We start from the raw sequence: 22,908 nt of genomic DNA on the forward strand, positions 1-22,908 counted from the left end.
ATTTTAGTAGTTATATTCTTGTACATAGGGGCAGTATTATAGTAGTTATATTCTTGTACATAGGGGCAGTATTATAGTAGTTATATTCTTGTACATAGGAGCAGTATTATAGTAGTTATATTCTTGCACATAGGGAGCAGTATTATAGTAGTTATATTCTTGTATATAGGGGCAGTATTATAGTAGTTATATTCTTGTACATAGGGGCAGTATTATAGTAGTTATATTCTTGTACATAGGAGCAGTATTATAGTAGTTATATTCTTGTACATAGGAGCAGTATTATAGTAGTTATATTCTTGTACATAGGGGGCAGTATTATAGTAGTTATATCCTTGTACATAGGAGCAGTATTATAGTAGTTATATTCCTGTACATAGGGGGCAGTATTATAGTAGTTATATTCTTGTACATAGGAGCAGTATTATAGTAGTTATATTCTTGTACATAGGGGCAGTATTATAGTAGTTATATTCTTGTACATAGGAGCAGTATTATAGTAGTTATATTCTTGTACATAGGAGCAGTATTATAGTAGTTATATCCTTGTACATAGGGGCAGTATTATAGTAGTTATATTCTTGTACATAGGAGCAGTATTATAGTAGTTATATTCTTGTACATAGGAGCAGTATTATAGTAGTTATATTCTTGTACATAGGGGCAGTATTATAGTAGTTATATTCTTGTACATAGGGGGGCAGTATTATAGTAGTTATATTCTTGTACATAGGGGCAGTATTATAGTAGTTATATTCTTGTACATAGGGGCAGTATTATAGTAGTTATATTCTTGTACATAGGAGCAGTATTATAGTAGTTATATTCTTGTACATAGGAGCAGTATTATAGTAGTTATATTCTTGTACATAGGAGCAGTATTATAGTAGTTATATTCTTGTACATAGGAGCAGTATTATAGTAGTTATATTCTTGTACATAGGGAGCAGTATTATAGTAGTTATATTCTTGTACATAGGGGCAGTATTATAGTAGTTATATTCTTGTACATAGGGGGCAGTATTATAGTAGTTATATTCTTGTACATAGGGGCAGTATTATAGTAGTTATATTCTTGTACATAGGTGGCAGTATTATAGTAGTTATATTCTTGTACATAGGAGCAGTATTATAGTAGTTATATTCTTGTACATAGGGAGCAGTATTATAGTAGTTATATTCTTGTACATAGGGGCAGTATTATAGTAGTTATATTCTTGTACATAGGAGCAGTATTATAGTAGTTATATTCTTGTACATAGGAGCAGTATTATAGTAGTTATATCCTTGTACATAGGGGGCAGTATTACAGTAGTTATATTGTTGTGTATAGGGGGCAGTATTACAGTAGTTATATTCTTGTACATAGGGGGCAGTATTACAGTAGTTATATTGTTGTGTATAGGGGGCAGTATTATAGCAGTTATACTCTCATGTTTGCATATAACCTGTAAAGTATTTCTATGTTTCGCAGTGATATGGGACAGGTGAATTCTCAGCACAGAGGATGATTCTCTGTAATGGACTTCCTTATGATAAACTCCATACTGATATTATATGTAAGAGTAAACAGGGTCGGGCTGATGAGGTGTTGCTGCTGCTTGTAGTCCGCACTGTAAAGAGATGTCGCCTTTTATAATGCGGGCGTCCGTTGTGTCCGGGGACCATTGTTCGTGCACACCGGTGACTCGGTGGTGTCAGCCATGTGCCCTTACAGACTAGTTACAGAACCTCGTCACTCATTAAGGCCGGCGCAGGTCGCTGCACCATGTTAACATTGCGCCCTATATTGGGGGCTGAGGCTTTCGGGAGACTTTGTTATGTTTCCACTGTCCTCACAGTCCCGTCCTCCATCTCTGAGCCGGGTTATTATCTACTGACGGGAAGTCATTAAACATTACGCCATACGTCTCTGGACACACAAGGGCGTAATAGACGGACAGAGATCAGCGGCGCCTGCAGTACATGGGTTCACCTGATCCCAGAAGACCACATCCACTGCGGAGGGGGGGATGTGGCGGTACATGAAGGATATTACACGCGCCGCTGACTTCCATCCTGATTATTTCCAATGTAAATTCTCAGGTATCGGATGTACGAGGCTCCCGCTGTGGAGGCGACTCATCTTACAATGTTGTGGCAGCCGCTCCGCAGCGTCATGCAGCTGGCAGTATACATTACAGCTCCCTGACAGCAGCAGCACGAGGGATCTGCCAGAAATATCCCATACACAAACAACATGACAAGAAGTGTTGTCGCAGGGACACACTACATCCCCCGTATTTCCGCTCTGGTTATCAGCACTCACCAGCAGGCGAGGATGCAGAGCGCAGTGAAGATGATGATGGGGATGGGGTAGGACGCGCACAGCAGACCATGGCGGTAGAAGGCCTGTGATATCTTCTCCCGCAGCTTGTCAGTGAAGGGCATCCTCAGATGCTGTCACCTGCGCCCCATCACGAAACGCGCCCGACAGGCAACTCCACGGGGGACGGCCGGCTTCCAAGAAACATCAGCGACCTGCGAGAGAGGAAACCCAATCAGCAATGGACGGAAGTATAACCCCCAGCATGCTCTGCCAGGGCGCTCCCACATCTGATTCTTACCAATTTACAAAAAACTACTTTGTTACTACTGGAAACCGTCAACAAGTAGGGTCAGAAAAGGCCAATAAGCAGGACGCCTGATGGAATAAAAATGCTTAAAAAAATATATATAATAGGATAAATAAGAGATCCGTTATCAGCAACAGACCTGCTTACTGATGGTTTCCGTGTATTTTTTTATTAGTTATTTAGCGACTACAGAGCGCTAATCATAATGGTAGTAATATTCACGATACGCTCGACGTTCTCGGATTCATAATCCAGAACTGAGAAACATGTGGAAGGGGAACTACAGAGAAATATGCAGGACGGGCGGCTCCGGGGACCGCCACCTACAGGCCCCTGCCTGTCCGCACCGTCCTCCGGGGCCGCGTCCTCTGGGCCTGCAGTCACCCGGGAGAAAGAAAGACGCGGAGGACGACACACGGGTGATATAAATCATACCTCTATATCAGAAATGGCGGTACAGATCACACTGACACACTGTAACAAACCATCAGCGCAGGAGAAGGATCCAATCACCTCCGATCATTATCTGCACCCGATACAATACAGGATGAGACGTAAAAAAGGAACATTTCCATTCGCTGACAGTAAGCAGACACTAAAGCAACACACAAAGTATTAAAACTGTGGGTGTGATGGCAGAGACGATCAGTCAGTGGTTAGTGCTGGGGCAAAGCGGCAACTGTACACTGCGGGGCGGGGAAGAGGCACCAGCACAGGTGTTAATGGATTCATGGCCGGCGCCGCTTCTTTCCGATGGGAATTTTTTTTACTATTACATAATCAACACTGGACTCTGTCACTGCAGAAAAAGACTGCGGAAACCACCGACCACACAACACAGCACAGACCAGGACAGGATCGGCCGCAAGCAGCCCCATGTAAGAGGATAAATGTACACAGTGACTGCACCAGCAGAATAGTGAGTGCAGCTCTGGGGTATAATACAGGAGGTAACTCAGGATCAGTAATGTAATGTATGTACACAGTGACTGCACCAGCAGAATAGTGAGTGCAGCTCTGGAGTATAATACAGGATGTAACTCAGGATCAGTAATGTAATGTATGTACACAGTGACTGCACCAGCAGAATAGTGAGTGCAGCTCTGGAGTATAATACAGGATGTAACTCAGGATCAGTAATGTAATGTATGTACACAGTGACTGCACCAGCAGTATAGTGAGTGCAGCTCTGGAGTATAATACGGGATGTAACTCAGGATCAGTAATGTAATGTATGTACACAGTGACTCCACCAGCATCATACTGGGTGCAGCTCTGGAGTATAATACAGGAGGTAACTCAGGATCAGTAATGTAATGTATGTACACAGTGACTGCACCAGCAGAATAGTGAGTGCAGCTCTGGAGTATAATACAGGATGTAACTCAGGATCAGTAATGTAATGTATGTACACAGTGACTGCACCAGCAGAATAGTGAGTGCAGCTCTGGAGTATAATACAGGAGGTAACTCAGGATCAGTAATGTAATGTATGTACACAGTGACTGCACCAGCAGAATAGTGAGTGCAGCTCTGGAGTATAATACAGGATGTAACTCAGGATCAGTAATGTAATGTATGTACACAGTGACTGCACCAGCAGAATAGTGAGTGCAGCTCTGGAGTATAATACAGGAGGTAACTCAGGATCAGTAATGTAATGTATGTACACAGTGACTGCACCAGCAGAATAGTAAGTGCAGCTCTGGGGTATAATACAGGAGGTAACTCAGGATCAGTAATGTAATGTATGTACACAGTGACTGCACCAGCAGAATAGTGAGTGCAGCTCTGGAGTATAATACAGGAGGTAACTCAGGATCAGTAATGTATGTACACAGTGACTGCACCAGCAGAATAGTGAGTGCAGCTCTGGAGTATAACACAGGATGTAACTCAGGATCAGTAATGTAATGTATATACACAGTGACTGCACCAGCAGAATAGTGAGTGCAGCTCTGGAGTATAATACAGGATGTAACTCAGGATCAGTAATGTAATGTATGTACACAGTGACTGCACCAGCAGAATAGTGAGTGCAGCTCTGGAGTATAATACAGGATGTAACTAAGGATCAGTAATGTAATGTATGTACACAGTGACTACACCAGCAGAATAGTGAGTGCAGCTCTGGAGTATAATACAGGATGTAACTCAGGATCAGTAATGTAATGAATGTACACAGTGACTGCACCAGCAGAATAGTGAGTGCAGCTCTGGGGTATAATACAGGATGTAACTCAGGATCAGTAATGTAATGTATGTACACAGTGACTGCACCAGCAGAATAGTGAGTGCAGCTCTAGAGTATAATACAGGAGGTAACTCAGGATCAGTAATGTAATGTATATACACAGTGACTGCACCAGCAGAATAGTGAGTGCAGCTCTGGAGTATAATACAGGATGTAACTCAGGATCAGTAATGTAATGTATGTACACAGTGACTGCACCAGCAGAATAGTGAGTGCAGCTCTGGAGTATAATACATGATGTAACTCAGGATCAGTAATGTAATGTATGTACACAGTGACTGCACCAGCAGAATAGTGAGTGCAGCTCTGGAGTATAATACAGGATGTAACTCAGGATCAGTAATGTAATGTATGTACACAGTGACTGCACCAGCAGAATAGTGAGTGCAGCTCTGGAGTATAATACAGGATGTAACTCAGGATCAGTAATGTAATGTACGTACACAGTGACTGCACCAGCAGAATAGTGAGTGCAGCTCTGGAGTATAATACAGGATGTAACTCAGGATCAGTAATGTAATGTACGTACACAGTGATTGCACCAGCAGAATAGTGAGTGCAGCTCTGGAGTATAATACAGGATGTAACTCAGGATCAGTAATGTAATGTATGTACACAGTGACTGCACCAGCAGAATAGTGAGTGCAGCTCTGGAGTATAATACAGGATGTAACTCAGGATCAGTAATGTAATGTACGTACACAGTGACTGCACCAGCAGAATAGTGAGTGCAGCTCTGGAGTATAATACAGGATGTAACTCAGGATCAGTAATGTAATGTATGTACACAGTGACTGCACCAGCAGAATAGTGAGTGCAGCTCTGGAGTATAATACAGGAGGTAACTCAGGATCAGTAATGTAATGAATGTACACAGTGACTGCACCAGCAGAATAGTGAGTGCAGCTCTGGGGTATAATACAGGATGTAACTCAGGATCAGTAATGTAATTTATGTACACAGTGATTGCACCAGCAGAATAGTGAGTGCAGCTCTGGAGTATAATACAGGAGGTAACTCAGGATCAGTAATGTAATGTATATACACAGTGACTGCACCAGCAGAATAGTGAGTGCAGCTCTGGAGTATAATACAGGATGTAACTCAGGATCAGTAATGTAATGTATGTACACAGTGACTGCACCAGCAGAATAGTGAGTGCAGCTCTGGAGTATAATACATGATGTAACTCAGGATCAGTAATGTAATGTATGTACACAGTGACTGCACCAGCAGAATAGTGAGTGCAGCTCTGGAGTATAATACAGGAGGTAACTCAGGATCAGTAATGTAATGTATGTACACAGTGACTGCACCAGCAGAATAGTGAGTGCAGCTCTGGAGTATAATACAGGATGTAACTCAGGATCAGTAATGTAATGTACGTACACAGTGACTGCACCAGCAGAATAGTGAGTGCAGCTCTGGAGTATAATACAGGATGTAACTCAGGATCAGTAATGTAATGTATGTACACAGTGACTGCACCAGCAGAATAGTGAGTGCAGCTCTGGAGTATAATACAGGAGGTAACTCAGGAACAGTAATGTAATGTATGTACACAGTGACTGCACCAGCAGAATAGTGAGTGCAGCTCTGGAGTATAACACAGGATGTAACTCAGGATCAGTAATGTAATGTATATATACAGTGACTGCACCAGCAGAATAGTGAGTCCTCATCTGGAGTATAATACAGGAGGTAACTCAGGATCAGTAATGTAATGTATGTACACAGTGACTGCACCAGCAGAATAGTGAGTGCAGCTCTGGGGTATAATACAGGAGGTAACTCAGGATCAGTAATGTAATGTATGTACACAGTGACTGCACCAGCAGAATAGTGAGTGCAGCTCTGGAGTATAATACAGGAGGTAACTCAGGAACAGTAATGTAATGTATGTACACAGTGACTGCACCAGCAGAATAGTGAGTGCAGCTCTGGAGTATAACACAGGATGTAACTCAGGATCAGTAATGTAATGTATATATACAGTGACTGCACCAGCAGAATAGTGAGTGCAGCTCTGGAGTATAATACAGGAGGCAACTCAGGATCAGTAATGTAATGTATGTACACAGTGACTGCACCAGCAGAATAGTGAGTGCAGCTCTGGAGTATAACACAGGATGTAACTCAGGATCAGTAATGTAATGTATATACACAGTGACTGCACCAGCAGAATAGTGAGTGCAGCTCTGGAGTATAACACAGGATGTAACTCAGGATCAGTAATGTAATGTATATACACAGTGACTGCACCAGCAGAATAGTGAGTGCAGCTCTGGATTATAATACAGGAGGTAACTCAGGATCAGTAATGTAATGTATGTACAGAGTGACTGCACCAGCAGAATAGTGAGTGCAGCTCTGGAGTATAATACAGGATGTAACTCAGGATCAGTAATGTAATGTATGTACACAGTGACTGCACCAGCAGAATAGTGAGTGCAGCTCTGGAGTATAATACAGGATGTAACTCAGGATCAGTAATGTAATGTATGTACACAGTGACTGCACCAGCAGAATAGTGAGCGCAGCTCTGGGGTATAATACAGGATGTATCTCAGGATCAGTAATGTAATGTATGTACACAGTGACTGCACCAGCAGAATAGTGAGTGCAGCTCTGGGGTATAATACAGGAGGTAACTCAGGATCAGTAATGTAATGTATGTACACAGTGACTGCACCAGCAGAATAGTGAGTGCAGCTCTGGAGCATAATACAGGATGTAACTCAGGATCAGTAATGCAATGTATGTACACAGTGACTGCACCAGCAGAATAGTGAGTGCAGCTCTGGAGTATAATACAGGATGTAACTCAGGATCAGTAATGCAATGTATGTACACAGTGACTGCACCAGCAGAATAGTGAGTGCAGCTCTGGAGTATAATACAGGATGTAACTCAGGATCAGTAATGTAATGTATGTACACTGTGACTGCACCAGCAGAATAGTGAGTGCAGCTCTGGAGTATAATACAGGATGTAACTCAGGATCAGTAATGTAATGTATGTACACAGTGACTGCACCAGCAGAATAGTGAGCACAGCTCTGGAGTATAATACAGGATGTAACTCAGGATCAGTAACGTAATGTATGTACACCGTGACTGCACCAGCAGAATAGTTAGCGCAGCTCTGGAGTATAATACAGGAGGTAACTCAGGATCAGTAATGTAATGTATGTACACAGTGACTGCACCAGCAGAATAGTGAGCGCAGCTCTGGGGTATAATACAGGATCAGTGATGTAATGTATGTACATAGTGAGTGCAGATACAAATGTTATATATATTTTCCTCCACAGCAGAATGGCCATTTCAGCCTTGACCACATTATAAGAAAAGCAGAAATGAGAGTGCAGACAGTCGCTCTCGCCCTCCATGTGCTGGAGAGTAACCACAGGACGACTCATTCATGGTGATTGGCTTCCTCAGACCTCGCTGCTCCTCTTTTACACCTTCCTGTTATTTTTTCTCGCCCTGTAACTCAGCGCAGGGACGGTTTACAGAGAATGAGTCGTGTTGAGCTCTGCTACATACAACACATAGCAGAATGTCATTAGCAACATCAACCCATCTTACCGGAGAATGGCAGGAAAATCCAGAGGTCTCTGGTGTTAATTAAGCAGCTCAGACAACCAGGGCTGTGGAGTCGGAGTCGGTATAAAATGGACCAATTGACTCCTAAAATCTATAATAAATTGGGTACAGTAGTTCAATGCAGTTTGTGGGGAATATTTTTTCATAAGAATTTGGGAAAGTTATGAAATGTCCTATAAATGTCTGTCCTATTCCTGATCTAAGGGTCTGGACTTTTAGCTGAGATGAATCTGTGCTGCAGTAAATTCATCACTTACACATGAGCCGTGTATGAGGGGGCCGGGGCCGTGTATGAGGGGGCCGGGGCCGTGTATGAGGGGGCCGGGGCCGTGTATGAGCGGGCCGGGGCCGTGTATGAGCGGGCCGGGGCCGTGTATGAGCGGGCCGGGGCCGTGTATGAGCGGGCCGGGGCCGTGTATGAGCGGGCCGGGGCCGTGTATGAGGGAGCCGGGGCCGTGTATGAGGGGGTCGGAGCCGTGTATGAGGGGGTCGGAGCCGTGTATGAGGGGGTCGGAGCCGTGTATGAGGGGGTCGGAGCCGTGTATGAGGGGGTCGGAGTCGTGTATGAGGGGGTCGGAGTCGTGTATGAGGGGGTCGGAGTCGTGTATGAGGGGGTCGGAGTCGTGTATGAGGGAGTCGGAGTCGTGGGAATTGAGGAGTTGGAGTCGGAGGTTTGGCTTACTGACTCCACAGCCCTGCAGACATCACTGTCATGAATGGTCTTGGTCCGTGTGCAGCATTATGGGCTGTGGCTGCCCAGCAACCAGTATACGAGCCCGGTCAATGCCACGTACGTCATGGATCTGCACTTACCGCATAAATCACTGCAACTGCAGCGAGCGGTTTGCATGGGACTGCAGCACATCATATAACAGCACTACATCATCTAAAGAGGAGTATAGTAGATAAGTGCTCTGGTCCACACTGCACCTCACGTGTGTGAACACGCCGGGCACACGCCAATCCCGTGACACACATACACCGGCAGTTGTCTCTGAGTTACCGGGTGCAGAGCAGCGGCTATGATGCCTCACATACACGACACACAGACGTGAGGGATTCCTGCTCTCCTGTCTCTATGTAGCACTAGTTCAGAGGCAGCAACAGCATGGTGGACATTATACAGCAGTAATGAGCAGGGTAGATGTGAATCCACCAATGAGGTGAGATTAAACACTAACTAGGAGGTAGCAGCAGCATGTCGGACATTGTACAGCAGCACTGACCAGTCTGACTGTGTGAACGCATCGTGGGATGAGAAAAAACACTTCTTAAAAAGCTGCAGAAACATGGAGGACATTATGGAGCAGTACTGAGCAGTCTAACTGTGACTCCAGCACTGAGGGGAGATAAAACACTTACTAAGAGTACAAGAATTGGAGGACATTATACAGCAGGGCTGAGCTGAGCACTGTAGCTGTAAATTCATCAATTGGATAAGAAACAAAATGCTAGAAAGCAGCAGCATGGAGGACATGATATAGTTTTAAGGTTGAAAGAGACATAAGTTCATTGAGTTCAACACATGACCTGAGGAAAGGAAAAACCCCATGATGCAGATACTAATTGCCCCATATTAGGGGATAAACTCCTTCCCACTCCACATAGAGCGATCAGACGAGCTCCCTGGATCAACGACCCATCACAGAATCTACTGCCCATAACCTGCTTGAACTTGCTTAGTGAATAGTACAATATTGATGAGCATGTAGCTGTGAATCCAGCTCTGGGGTGAGATAAACACTTACGAGAAAGCTGCAGCACAACCTGTTTCTCTGCCCATGTCTCACCCCAACCGCTCCATTGACGTTACAAGGCAGCTTTAATCTGATCCCTCAGTGAGCTTTTGATCCCTCAGTGAGCTTCCGACCCCTAAGTGAGCTTCCGACCCCTCAGTGAGCTTCCGACCCCTCCTGTCTACAGCAGGGCAGGTACATGGCGAGTTCAGGAGGCGATTGGAAGGAGGGGAGAAGTGGCTCATACATGGAGAAAGAAGCAGATTCCTCTGATAAGATGTGTCACGGTGTGATGACGTTTCCTACATTCACTTGTACTATTGATTTATGCAGCGATTATTTCATACTGAGAACAAGCGACACAAAGGGCAGAAGCGACACAAAGGGCAGAAATAGTGATAATGTGTGACAAGTAAGAACATGGAGAGTGACAGCAACAATGTAACAGGTGAAGCATTTCAGGAGTGTCGTCAAGGTACACAGGACCGGGGGGCTGCACCGGCCAGGCAGGTAGGATGGGGGGCCTGCACCGGCCAGGCGGGTAGGATGGGGGGGGCTGCACAGGCCAGGCGGATAAGATGGGGGGGGCTGCACCGGCCAGGCGGATAAGATGGGGGGGGGCTGCACAGGCCAGGCGGATAAGATGGGGGGGCTGCACCGGCCAGGTGGATAAGATGGGGGGGCTGCACCGGCCAGGCGGGTAGGATGGGGAGGCTGCACTGGCCAGGCGGGTAGGGCTGATACTTTATTATCACCATTCAGTTTATGTAATTTACATCATTTTCTTAGTTATTCAGGGGACTTTAGAAAATGATTTACTGACCCCGGAAGCGCACAGATAGGAGGAGCCGTGACCTGTAACCTTCATAGATGACAAGCCGCGTTCCACGGTGATGTGATTGTGAGCGCTGCTGTGCAGCACAGGGGGTGTTTTCTTGTACACGAGCCCCCTGCATACACCCCGTTCCCCATGGATGGGACATACTGACACTCTGTGTTCTGTCTCTTACCGGCCGGGTTATAAACACAAGCAGCCTGTTCTAGGAAAATTGTATGGAAAATCTCCGTAGTCACATGACCTGAGATGGGGGAGGGGAAGGTCTAGGACTGCAGTGACAGTGCTGCCTGTATCCCAGGACAGGATGGTACCGCAGCTCCTGTGCAGAGAGATCAGCTGTCCGCTGCACTGTAGATCTGCTCCAGAACACAACCCTCTGTGTGTGACCGGGGGGTATAGAGCCGCCCGTATACAGGGGTCCCGACTGCTCTACATTCCCACGGGAAACATGAGGCCGGGACAGGAGGGGTCACCGGCACAACGTGCACTCTGTGCCCACAGCCCTGAGCGCAGTCACCGAGAGAATGATGAACGCACCGGGCACCGCTTCTTCCTTCCGAATACACCTGAGCACCACTTCTCCCAAATAAGCCGGGTACCAGCGAAAAAGCCACAACTCCATAGGATAGGGGATAACTTCACGATCATTGGGGGTCCGACTGCTGGGACATAATCCTAATTACAGCTGCATCATCTACTTTTATAAATGCTCTGTGTAAGTTATACAATTTTAGGATTTCTTAGCATATTAACAGGCTTCCATGTTTTTTCTGATATGCCTTGTTCTTGCATTAACAAAGTGGATAGTTTTTGCAACATATGCGGAGAAGTCACTTTTGCGTCACAAAGGTGAAACTTCACTACTATGATAAGGAAAGCCTACAACCTGTATTTTGGCTGCATAACAGGAGATCAGGGCAAGAGTTGGGCTAAGCATATATCCAGCAGTAGATGTGCATCACATCGTACCCAGTGGTTAGACGGGAAGAGGCAATCTGTGCCTTTTGCAGTCCAAATGATCTGGAGAGCCCACCGATCACACTACCAATTGCTATTTCTGCATGGTGCCCCCCATTAGGAAAGGAGTTTCAATGTAGGAGAAGTGGACTTTACCGTATCCAAAACTTCCACCTGCAATTCACCCAGTACCACATAGAGAACTGCCGACTCCAAAAGCACCAGAAACATTTTCAGTTGAGCCAAGTGAGGAAGAAGAGGGCGCTTGGTGTCATGAAGCATCTTCCACTCACGACCTAGACTTTCTGTCAGCAACCTCACCTGAACCTAATAACACAAAGTGACCTGAATGATCAGTTTAGAGATTTGGATCTGCCCAAGACTAAGGCCGGTTTCACACATCCGTATATTTCCAGTACCGGAAAAAACAGTACCGAAGATATTCGTGTCCCATGTGTCCGTGTGCGTCACACGTGTGCCGCCCGTGTGTCTCATCAGGATCACACATACCGGCGCCTGGGAATCAGTGCTACAATTATCGCTGTTCCCAAGCGCTGGGTACTTAACGCTGCCCTCATCATGGTTCCCTGCCGGCGCTGTGATCAGCACCAGCAGGGACAATGATGAGGGTAGCAGTAATCGGCTCCCACAGTGTCCCTGTGTAAAAATAGAATTAGACTTACCAGTAATTCGGTTTGTAATAACCCTCCACGACAGCACCAAAGGAGGATGTCACCCCACCCTAATAGGGACAGGAAATACAAAGAGGTCAAATAGCCCCTCCCTCATCATCTCTCCAGTGTTTTTATAAAAGGACCACACAAGTATGGATGCTTCAAATTAAATGATTTTTTGGCTAATCAAGCCAGGGAGGGAATTACCCGTGCTGTCGTGGAGGGTTATTAGAAACCGACTTACCGGAAAATCTAATTCTATTTTCTCCAATAACCCCCCACAACAGCACCAAAGGAGGAGTACCAAAGACTAATGTTTAGGGAGGGACAACAACCTGAAGCACTTTCCGCCCAAAGGCCAAGTCTTTAATGGACATTAAATTAAGTTTGTAATGCTTGGTGAAGGTATGGACCGAGGACCAGGTAGCTGCTCTACATATCTGCTCGAGGGAAGCGTTTGCCTTCTCTGCCCAGGAGACGGACATGGCTCTAGTAGAGTGCGCTTTCAGCTTCTCTGGCGGTGAGAGATTATGGATCTGGTATGATTTTACAATTGCTTTCTTGATCCAACTAGCAATGGTTCTCTTCGAGACTTTCTTTCCTCTGTTTTGACCAAATGGCTGAATAAAGAGGTTCTGATCCTTCCTCCAGGCCTGTTTTTTGGAGGTAGTGAAGAACGACCCGCCTTACGTCTAAAGAATGGAATTCTTCTTCTCTTTTATTTCTCGGGTCCTGACAGAAGGAGGGCAGGATTATCTCCTGTGATCTATGAAAGTCTGAGACCACTTTTGGTAAGAAAGATGGGTCCAGTTGTAGAATAATTCTATCATCCAGAATTCTCAAAAAAGGGTCATTTACTGAGAAAGCCTGGATTTCTCCCACTCTCCTGGCCGTGGTAATCGCTACTAAAAAAGTTTCCCCCTTGATGGGAAAGGTGAGCTACGGTAGTCATGTTGTCTGAATAGACCTTTATGTGTCTGTCCGCAATGATTGGAGCCGATATTTTGAGTGCCTCCTCCACTGCCTTTAATTCGCGGAAGTTGGAGGATTGTCTGCTGGTCTCTTCTGTCCAGACACCTTGGAAGGGGGTCTGGGCGATGACTGCTCCCCATCCAGTCTTGCTGGTGTCTACCGTAACTGTTATCAGAGGGAACCGAGTCCATGGAACCCCTGTTCTTAGGTTTCTTGGGCTGAGCCACCATGTCAGGGATGTAATGAGGGATCATGATCTTCCTGTTTAGGGAATCTGGGTATCCGTCCCACTGTGTGAGAATACACAGTGCTTTGTGAAAGTATTTGGCCCCCTTGAACTTTTCTACCTTTTGCCACATTTCTGGCTTCAAACAAAGATATAAAATTCTAATTTTTTGGGGAAGAATCTACAAGTGGGACACAATCGTGAAATGGAACGAAATTTATTGGATATTTTAAACTTTTTTAACAAATTAAAAACGGAAAAGTGGGGCGTGCAATATTATTCGGCCCCTTTACTTTCACTCCAGAAGTTCAGTGAGGATCTCTGAAGGATCCAATGTCATCCTAAATGACTGGTAATGATAACTAGAATCCACCTGTGTGTAATCAAGTCTCGGTATAAATGCACCTGCTCTGTGATAGTCTCAGGGTTCTGTTTCAAGTGCAGAGAGCATCATGAAGACCAAGGAACACACCAGGCAGCTCCGAGATACTGTTGTGGCAAAGTTTAAAGCCGGATTTGGATACAAAAAGATTTCCCAAGTTTTAAACATCTCAAGGAGCACTGTGCTAGCGATCATATTGAAATGGAAGGAGTATCAGACCACTGCAAATCTACCAAGACCCGGCCATCCGTCTAAACTTTCATCTCGAACAAGGAGAAGACTGATCAGAGATGCAGCCAAAAGGCCCATGACCACTCTGGATGAACTGCAGAGATCTACAGCTGAGGTGGGAGAGTCTGTCCACAGGACAACAATCAGTCATACACTGCACAAATCTGGCCTTTATGGAAGAGTGGCAAGAAGAAAGCCATTTCTCAAAGATATCCATAAAAAGTCTCGTTTGAAGTTTGCCACAAGCCACCTGGGAGACACAGCAGACATGTGGAATAAGGTGCTCTGGTCAGATGAAACCAAAATCAAACTTTTTGGCCACAATGCAAAACAGCTCATCACCCTCAAAACACCATCCCCACTGTCAAACATGGTGGTGGCAGCATCATGGTTTGGGCCTGCTTTTCTTCAGCAGGGACAGGGAAGATGGTTAAAATTGATGGGAAGATGAACGGAGCCAAATACAGGACCATTCTGGAAGAAAACCTGTTGGAGTCTAAAAGACCTGAGACTGGGACGAAGATTTATCTTCCAACAAGACAATGATCCCAAACATAAAGCAAAATCTACAATGGAATGGTTCAAAAATAAACGTATCCAGGTGTTAGAATGGCCAAGTCAAAGTCCAGACCTGAATCCAATCGAGAATCTGTGGAAAGAGCTGAAAACAGCTGTTCACAAACGCCCTCCATCCAACCTCACTGAGCTCGAGCTGTTTTGCATGGAAGAATGGGCAAGAATTTCAGCCTCACGATGTGCAAAACTGATAGAGACATACCCCAAGAGACTTGCATCTGTAATCGCAGGAAAAGGTGGCGCTACAAAGTATCAACTCAAGGGGGCCGAATAATATTGCACGCCCCACTTTTCAGTTTTTAATTTTTTTAAAAAATTTAAAATATCCAATAAATTTAATTCCACTTCACGATTGTGTCCCACTTGTTGTTGATTCTTCCCCCAAAAATTTGAATTTTATTTCTTTATGTTTGAAGCCAGAAATGTGGCAAAAGGTAGAAAAGTTCAAGGGGTCTTCTTGTAGTGTCTGGGTTCAGGCAGGGATTTCTTTTTATCAGCCGCCTTCTCCAGGAGGTCGTCAAGGGCCTGGCCAAACATATATTCTCCCCAGAAGGGAATAGAACAGAGTTTTATTTTGGAGGCCACATCACCGTTCCACGATTTCAGCCATAGCGCTCGCCTTGTGGAGTTTGATAGGACTGCGGCCCTGGCGGTTACCCTCACAGATTCTGCTGAAGGATCTGCCAGAAAGTCAGTGGCCTTCTGCAGTAAAGGTAGGGAAGCTTGTATCTCTTCTCTGGATGTGCCCATAGCCAGATGCTCTTCAAGTTGGTTGAGCCATCTTGACATGGATCATGTAATACACGTGGAGTCTATGTTTGTCTTCAGAAGGGCTGCTGATGTTTCCCAGGATTTTTGGAGAAGGCTGTCCATCTTGCGGACCAGAGGATCCTTCAGTTGTGCAGAATCCTCGAATGGCAATGTTGTCTTTTTTGCGACTCTTGCCAGTTGAATATCGCCCTTAGGTATCTCGGTTCAACATTTTGAGGTTTCTTCATCTACCGGAAACCGATCTTTTAATTCTGTTGGTACATTCAGCCGTCTTTCCGGATTTTCCCATTCGTCCAGGATCAAGTCCTGAATACTTTTATGTATTGGAAGCACCATCTTTTTCTTTGAACGGAGACCACCAAACATCTCTTCTTGGACCGTTCTAGTGGGCCTCTCTTCTTCCACTTCCATCGTTCTTCTTACCGCTGTGAGGAGGTCTTCCATAAATTACGCTGAGAAATAATAATTCTTATTTTCCAGACCTTCCTCTGCTGGGCTAAGCTCATCTTCCTCTATGAGGTCTTCTGGAAGGGATATCACGTCCAGAGAGTCTGAGTCTCTTCTTTCTTCCAGGGAAACTTCTTAGCCTTTGGAGGAGAATCAGAAGTGGATAGGGAGAAGGAGGCCAATGAGGATTGATCCTCTTGAGGGACTATCCCCTTGATTTCGTCTATGAGAGACGGCTGCTCTTCCCTAATAATTTTCTCTGTACATTTTTGGCGTAGATATGTTTGGTTTGAAGAAGATAGCTTTTTTTTGCACACTTCCGGCTAGATTTATTTCCTGGTGCAGGATCCTTGTCCCCCCCAAAAAGAGGGAGAAAGGTAATTAATTGTATCAATTTTAACCTGCACCTAGGACTAGGACCCCCAGTGCCAGACACTTCTTGGGACTGGAATCGCGCTGGGCAGACATAGAGAAGATAGATTCTCGAACCACCTAGTGTATAACATACAAAACGGATTAGGTCCTACCTTAAGATGTCTTTTGTCCAGGGCTCTTATATAGGCGACTGGACTCAGCGCTCTCCCTCCTTCCCCTGGGGAGGGGGGGTGGGGAAACTCCTCCCCCTTGGTCCAAGTGTGAAGCAGGAACACCTGCGATCACCTAAAGTTTTCTCCCTTTTTTTTTATCTTTTCATATGGCCTTAATATGTGTGCGCCGTACATGGACCGGCAGTAACTTCAGGGACCCTGTTCCGGCGTCCCACGGCTCTTGTGTTCCAGGGTGGAACGCAGACCGGAAGTGACTTAATCCAGCGGTCCGCGTCACTTCCGGGATCCGGCGCGCGTCTCCTCCGCTATGGAGACCGTCTGAGCCGCTCCGGAGGCCACCTGAGGGGGGGGGGGGGGTACTGGGCTGGAAAGATCAAGGAGGCCTCCAGCACGGCACCCACCGGACCTTACCCGAAGGTGCGGACACGGTGGGGAGGAGGGTCCCAAGTCCCGGAGGAGACGGGAGCAGCTTACAGGGAGGAGGAAAAAAACCGCTCGATCCCAGCTGCCCAGCTTTAAGGTATGGTTAGGTGTCTGCCGCTGGCACAGAGCACCCTGGATGACCTCTTCATCCCAATAGGGACAGGAAAAAACACTGGAGGGAGGATGAGGGAGGGGCTATTTGACCTCTTTGAGCTTCCTGTCTCTATTGGGTGGGGTGACATCCTCCTTTGGTGCTGTCGTGGAGGCTTATTACAAACCGAATTACCGGTAAGTCTAATTCTATTTTTACACAGGGACACTGTGGGAGCAGATTACTGCTACCCTTATCATTGTCCTTGCTGGTTCTGATCACAGCGCCGGCAGGGAACCATGATGAGGGCAGCGTTATTGGAGAAAATAAGATTAAAATAAAAAAATCCATATACTCACCGGTCCTAAGTGTCCCTTGCTGTAATCCATGCGACCGATAGATGTCGTCCGTGTGTGTTCAGTGTGAACTTTTGCGCACCGTGCATCCGCAAAAAAATGGACATGTCAGCGTGTGGAGCACACGGACACACGGTCTATGGAAACACACTGAGGTGTGTACAGACCCATAGATGTGAATGGTTCTGCATGTGTCAGTGTCTCCGGTATGTGTGGAAACCGTCACCACAAGTACTGGACACACGGACGTGTGAAAAAGCCCTAAGGCTGAGCTCTCAGGTTCCCGGCTACAGCAGTGGGATCTCCTAGCGGCCGATGGTCGGATTTCTTTATTCCACAACCATGATAAAGACCTTGTCCAATACTTCTTCATGGAGGGAGATCTTGTGGCAACAACATCAACAGATTAATGGAAGCTCTGAAGATAAGTCATAGTCCAGAGGAATGGAGGCTTCTTCATCGATTCATCCAAAACAAACCTTGCTGCATAATGACAATGCGCTCCCTTCAATTCCAGCTGTTCTGCCGTCCACATGTAAGAAAGCAACGGCAACAGGAACCAGCTGCTGAGGGGTTTGAACTATGGCCAACATTTGTGGACCCTCTGTGGTGACTCGAAGGTGGTTGCCCTCTTACTTGGTCTCCAGGGTGGATACACAAAGTCCTGCCGCTTTCTGTGTGAGTGGGATAGTCGTGCAAGAAAACATCACTACAATAAAAGAGACCGGGCTCTCCGACATTCACTTCAGCCCGGAAAGAGTAGAAGCACTTGCTGAACCACATAAGATTTAGTTACCAACATTGCAGATCACATTGGGCCTAATGAAGAACTTGTAAAGGAAATGGATAAAAATGCAAAAGCATCAAGTATATCTGATAAATTTCCTAGGTTGAGTGAAGCAAAGATAAAGGAAGGAGTCTTTATTGGACCTCAGATTGGTAAGCTTCTATAAGATGAGGAGTTTCTCCGTTTGTTGCAGGGCAAGAAAAAGGCTGCATGGGCCACATTCACATTAGTGGGAACTCAAGAGCAGATAACTATGAAGAGCTGGTGGAAAATCTCCTGAAAACATATCAGGATCATGGCTGTAACCTGTCCTTAAAGATTCATTTCTTACATTCACATCTAGACTTTGTTACACCAAACTGCGGGGCAGCGAGCGCCGAGCACGGGGAGAGATGTCACCAAGAAACTGCGGCTACGCAGAAAAGAAATCAAGGAGACCGGATCCATCAATGCTGAAGATTACTGAGGACGACTGTAAGAGACGATCCGATGCGGGAGAACAAGAGACAAGAAGGAAAGAGACGTCACTGACTGAGGAGCGAATGTTGGAGAGCGATTTCTGGAACTGTTTATAACGCACAATAGAGTTTAGACGTTTTACTTATTGGAATTATTACTAAGTTTCCTCTAAATAAATATCAGAAAATTGTCACAAAATATTCAGCATCTTCATATTTGCAAAAATAATAATGTTTTAAAGTACTGAAACTTATATGCATTAGTTATATGTAGCAGTAAAAGGAAAACTCTGATATCATCGAAACAAGAGACGACTAAAGATCGTCATTGTCAGGAGGTGAAAAGCATTAAGAAACGGCTCCTTCATCACTGAACCGGACGACTTGTGAAGATATGGAGAGCCGTGATAATCGGAGGCCTCCCGGGGCCGGGGCTGAGCGGCGTCTCGCTGCTTCTCGCCGTCCACGCCAAGGTTGGGCTCTGATCCAAGAGCGATGGCTGCGAAGGTTACAGGGACAGCAGACATACCATCACCCTCATCATCCACAGGACGCCAAGGATCAGAGCGGTATCATCCCGTCATATATGGGAAGGTCAAATGCCAGGAAAACAAGCATGCTGATTGTTTCCATGAACAGGCAGAATTATGAACGCAGCTCTGGATTAGGAGGAAAGAGGAGCTAAAGCCAATCGCCGGAAATGATGCATCATGGGAGAAAATAAAGAAATACTACAGATGGGGAAGGGGATCATATAATGTATAAATAATAGACCCCTCCTCATATATTGTATACATATAGAGACCCCCAAACCCTTCCTCATATATTGTATAAGTAATAGAGACCCCCAGAACGCTGCTCGTATAATGTATAAATAATAGAGACCCCCAGACCCCTCCTCATATAATGTATAAGAGGCCCCCAGACCCCTCCTCATATAATGTATAAGTAATAGAGACCCCCAGACCCCTCCTCATATAACGTATAAGTAATAGAGACCCCCAGACCCCTCCTCATATAACGTATAAGTAATAGAGACCCCCAGACCCCTCCTCATATAATGTATAAGTAATAGAGACCCGCAGACCCCTCCTCATATAATGTATAAATGAGACCCCAGAACCCTCCTCATATAATGTATAAGTAATAGAGACCCCCAGACCCCTACTCATATAACATATAAGTAATAGAGACCCCCAGACCCCTCCTCATATAATTTTAAGTAATAGAGACCCCCAGACCCCTCCTCATATAATGTATAAATAATAGAGACCCCCAGACCCCTCCTCATATAATGTATAAGTAATAGAGACCCCCAGACCCCTCCTCATATAATGTATAAGTAATAGAGACCCCCAGACCCCTCCTCATATAATGTTAAGTAAGAGACCCCCAGACCCCTCCTCATATAATGTTAAGTAATAGAGACCCCCAGACCCCTCCTCATATAATGTATAAATAATAGAGACCCCCAGACCCCTCCTCATATAATGTATAAGTAATAGAGACCCCCAGACCCCTCCTCATATAACATAAGTAATAGAGACCCCCCAGACCCCTCCTCATATAATGTATAAGTAATAAAGACCCCCAGACCCCTCCTCATATAATGTATAAATAATAGAGACCCCCAGACCCCTCCTCATATAATGTATAAATAATAGAGACCCCCCAGACCCCTCCTCATATAACGTATAAGTAATAGAGACCCCCAGACCCCTCCTCATATAATGTATAAATAATAGAGACCCGCAGACCCCTCCTCATATAATGTATAAATGAGACCCCAGACCCCTCCTCATATAATGTATAAGTAATAGAGACCCCCAGACCCCTCCTCATATAATGTATAAATAATAGAGACCCCCAGACCCCTCCTCATATAATGTATAAATAATAGAGACCCCCAGACCCCTCCTCATATAATGTATAAATAATAGAGACCCCCAGACCCCTCCTCATATAATGTATAAATGAGACCCCAGACCCCTCCTCATATAATGTATAAGTAATAGAGACCCCCAGACCCCTCCTCATATAATGTATAAATAATAGAGACCCCCAGACCCCTCCTCATATAATGTATAAATAATAGAGACCCCCAGACCCCTCCTCATATAATGTATAAATAATAGAGACCCCCAGACCCCTCCTCATATAATGTATAATAGAGACCCCCAGACCCCTCCTCATATAATGTATAAATAATAGAGACCCCCAGACTCCTCCTCATATAATGTATAAATAATAGAGACCCCCCCAGACCCCTCCTCATATAATGTATAAATAATAGAGACCCCCCAGACCCCTCCTCATATAATGTATAAATAATAGAGACCCCCAGACCCCTCCTCATATAATGTATAAATGAGACCCCAGACCCCTCCTCATATAATGTATAAGTAATAGAGACCCCCAGACCCCTCCTCATATAATGTATAAATAATAGAGACCCCCCAGACCCCTCCTCATATAATGTATAAATAATAGAGATCCCCAGACCCCTCCTTATATAACATATAAGTAATAGAGACCCCCAGACCCCTCCTCATATAATGTATAAATAATAGAGACCCCCAGACCCCTCCTCATATAATGTATAAGTAATAGAGACCCCCAGACCCCTCCTCATATAATGTATAAATAATAGAGACCCCCAGACCCCTCCTCATATAATGTATAAATAATAGAGACCCCCAGACCCCTCCTCATATAATGTATAAGTAATAGAGACCCCCAGACCCCTCCTCATATAATGTATAAGTAATAGAGACCCCCAGACCCCTCCTCATATAATTTACAGATGTGGGAAGGTTCACAGGTGTCAGTCCATGGGTTGTTATGATGTCACTACGGCTCGTACATTACAGGGTATTGCGTCATGCAGCGTGGTGTATGACGTCACATGGTGTGAGGTAATGGCGGCGGTGATATTACCTGTGAGCGAGGTAAGAGACACCTGCGACTGATCATGTGGCGGGACCGTATCCACAGAGCGGGGACTGAGCGCTGGTATCCGGCACACACGGCTCCGTGCCGCCCCGCAACCCCCGACCCTTCCCCTCTCACCCGGCGACGCCCCCCAGCCCGGCTGTCACCGCCAGATCTGCTGAGCTACAGCGGCGCCCTCAGGCCGGAGGGGGAAGCACACCTAACACCTGCTGCAACAGAGAGCGGGACAGCGCCAGCAGCGGCACCTAGCGGCCAAAGGAGGAACTGAGCGCACATCACAAATCACATAGCTCTAATACACATAATATAATCTACAGCTGAGGCGAAAAGTTCACAGATTCTGGTTTTCACATTTGTCTCTTTTTTTTTGCTCCTTTATTAGGCTTTTTCCATGGTTACTAATGGACAATTATACACATTCCATAAATTGTTATATTTTATTGACATCCATGACGTTTCTGTGACGCATCAATATTCCCAGCGCTGCCCCCTTATTCTCCACACTTCTGCCCCTTATTCTCCAGACTTCTGCCCCTTATTCTCCACACTTCTGCCCCTTATTCTCCACACTTCTGCCCCTTATTCTCCACACTTCTGCCTCTTATTCTCCACACTTCTGCCCCTTATTCTCCACACTTCTGCCCCCTTATTCTCCACACTTCTGCCCCTTATTCTCCACACTTCTGCCCCTTATTCTCCACACTTCTGCCTCTTATTCTCCACACTTCTGCCCCTTATTCTCCACACTTCTGCCCCTTATTCTCCACACTTCTGCCCCCTTATTCTCCACACTTCTGCCTCTTATTCTCTGTACTTCTGCCCCTTATTCTCCAGACTTCTGCCCCTTATTCTCCACACTTCTGCCCCTTATTCTCCACACTTCTGCCCCTTATTCTCCAGACTCCTGCCCCTTATTCTCCACACTTCTGCCCCTTATTCTCCAGACTTCTGCCCCTTATTCTCCACACTTCTGCCCCTTATTCTCCACACTCCTGCCCCTTATTCT

General features: G+C 45.6%; 1 protein-coding gene and 1 long non-coding RNA gene across 3 annotated transcripts in view; one reads left to right on the top strand and one right to left on the bottom strand.

Moving 5' to 3' along the window:
- The window catches only part of SCAP (SREBF chaperone), a 54,896-nt gene extending 32,856 nt beyond the window's left edge, over nt 1-22,040 (bottom strand). Inside the window, exons 1-2 of the mRNA XM_073677085.1 lie at nt 21,888-22,040; nt 2,309-2,520 (exon numbers count right to left, since the gene is read on the bottom strand). Of these exons, the coding sequence (XP_073533186.1) occupies nt 2,309-2,430 (122 nt within the window). The 5' untranslated portion in view covers nt 2,431-2,520; nt 21,888-22,040. The remainder of the gene's footprint in view (nt 1-2,308; nt 2,521-21,887) is intronic.
- Nucleotides 2,306-19,060, top strand: LOC141264780 (uncharacterized). 2 transcript variants are annotated; one of them, XR_012320010.1, is made up of 3 exons: nt 2,306-3,493; nt 8,183-8,295; nt 18,836-19,060. It is a non-coding gene; the product is annotated as an uncharacterized lncRNA (long non-coding RNA). The 2 variants fall into 2 exon arrangements; XR_012320009.1 differs by lacking the exon at nt 18,836-19,060 and having other exon boundaries at nt 8,183-8,596.
- Nucleotides 22,041-22,908: the final 868 nt, after the last annotated feature.

The sequence above is a fragment of the Phyllobates terribilis genome, unplaced genomic scaffold (genome assembly GCF_046119375.1).
Source record: "Phyllobates terribilis strain yellow unplaced genomic scaffold, ASM4611937v1 Scaffold_4__5_contigs__length_816908805, whole genome shotgun sequence".
NCBI lineage: Eukaryota > Metazoa > Chordata > Amphibia > Anura > Dendrobatidae > Phyllobates > Phyllobates terribilis.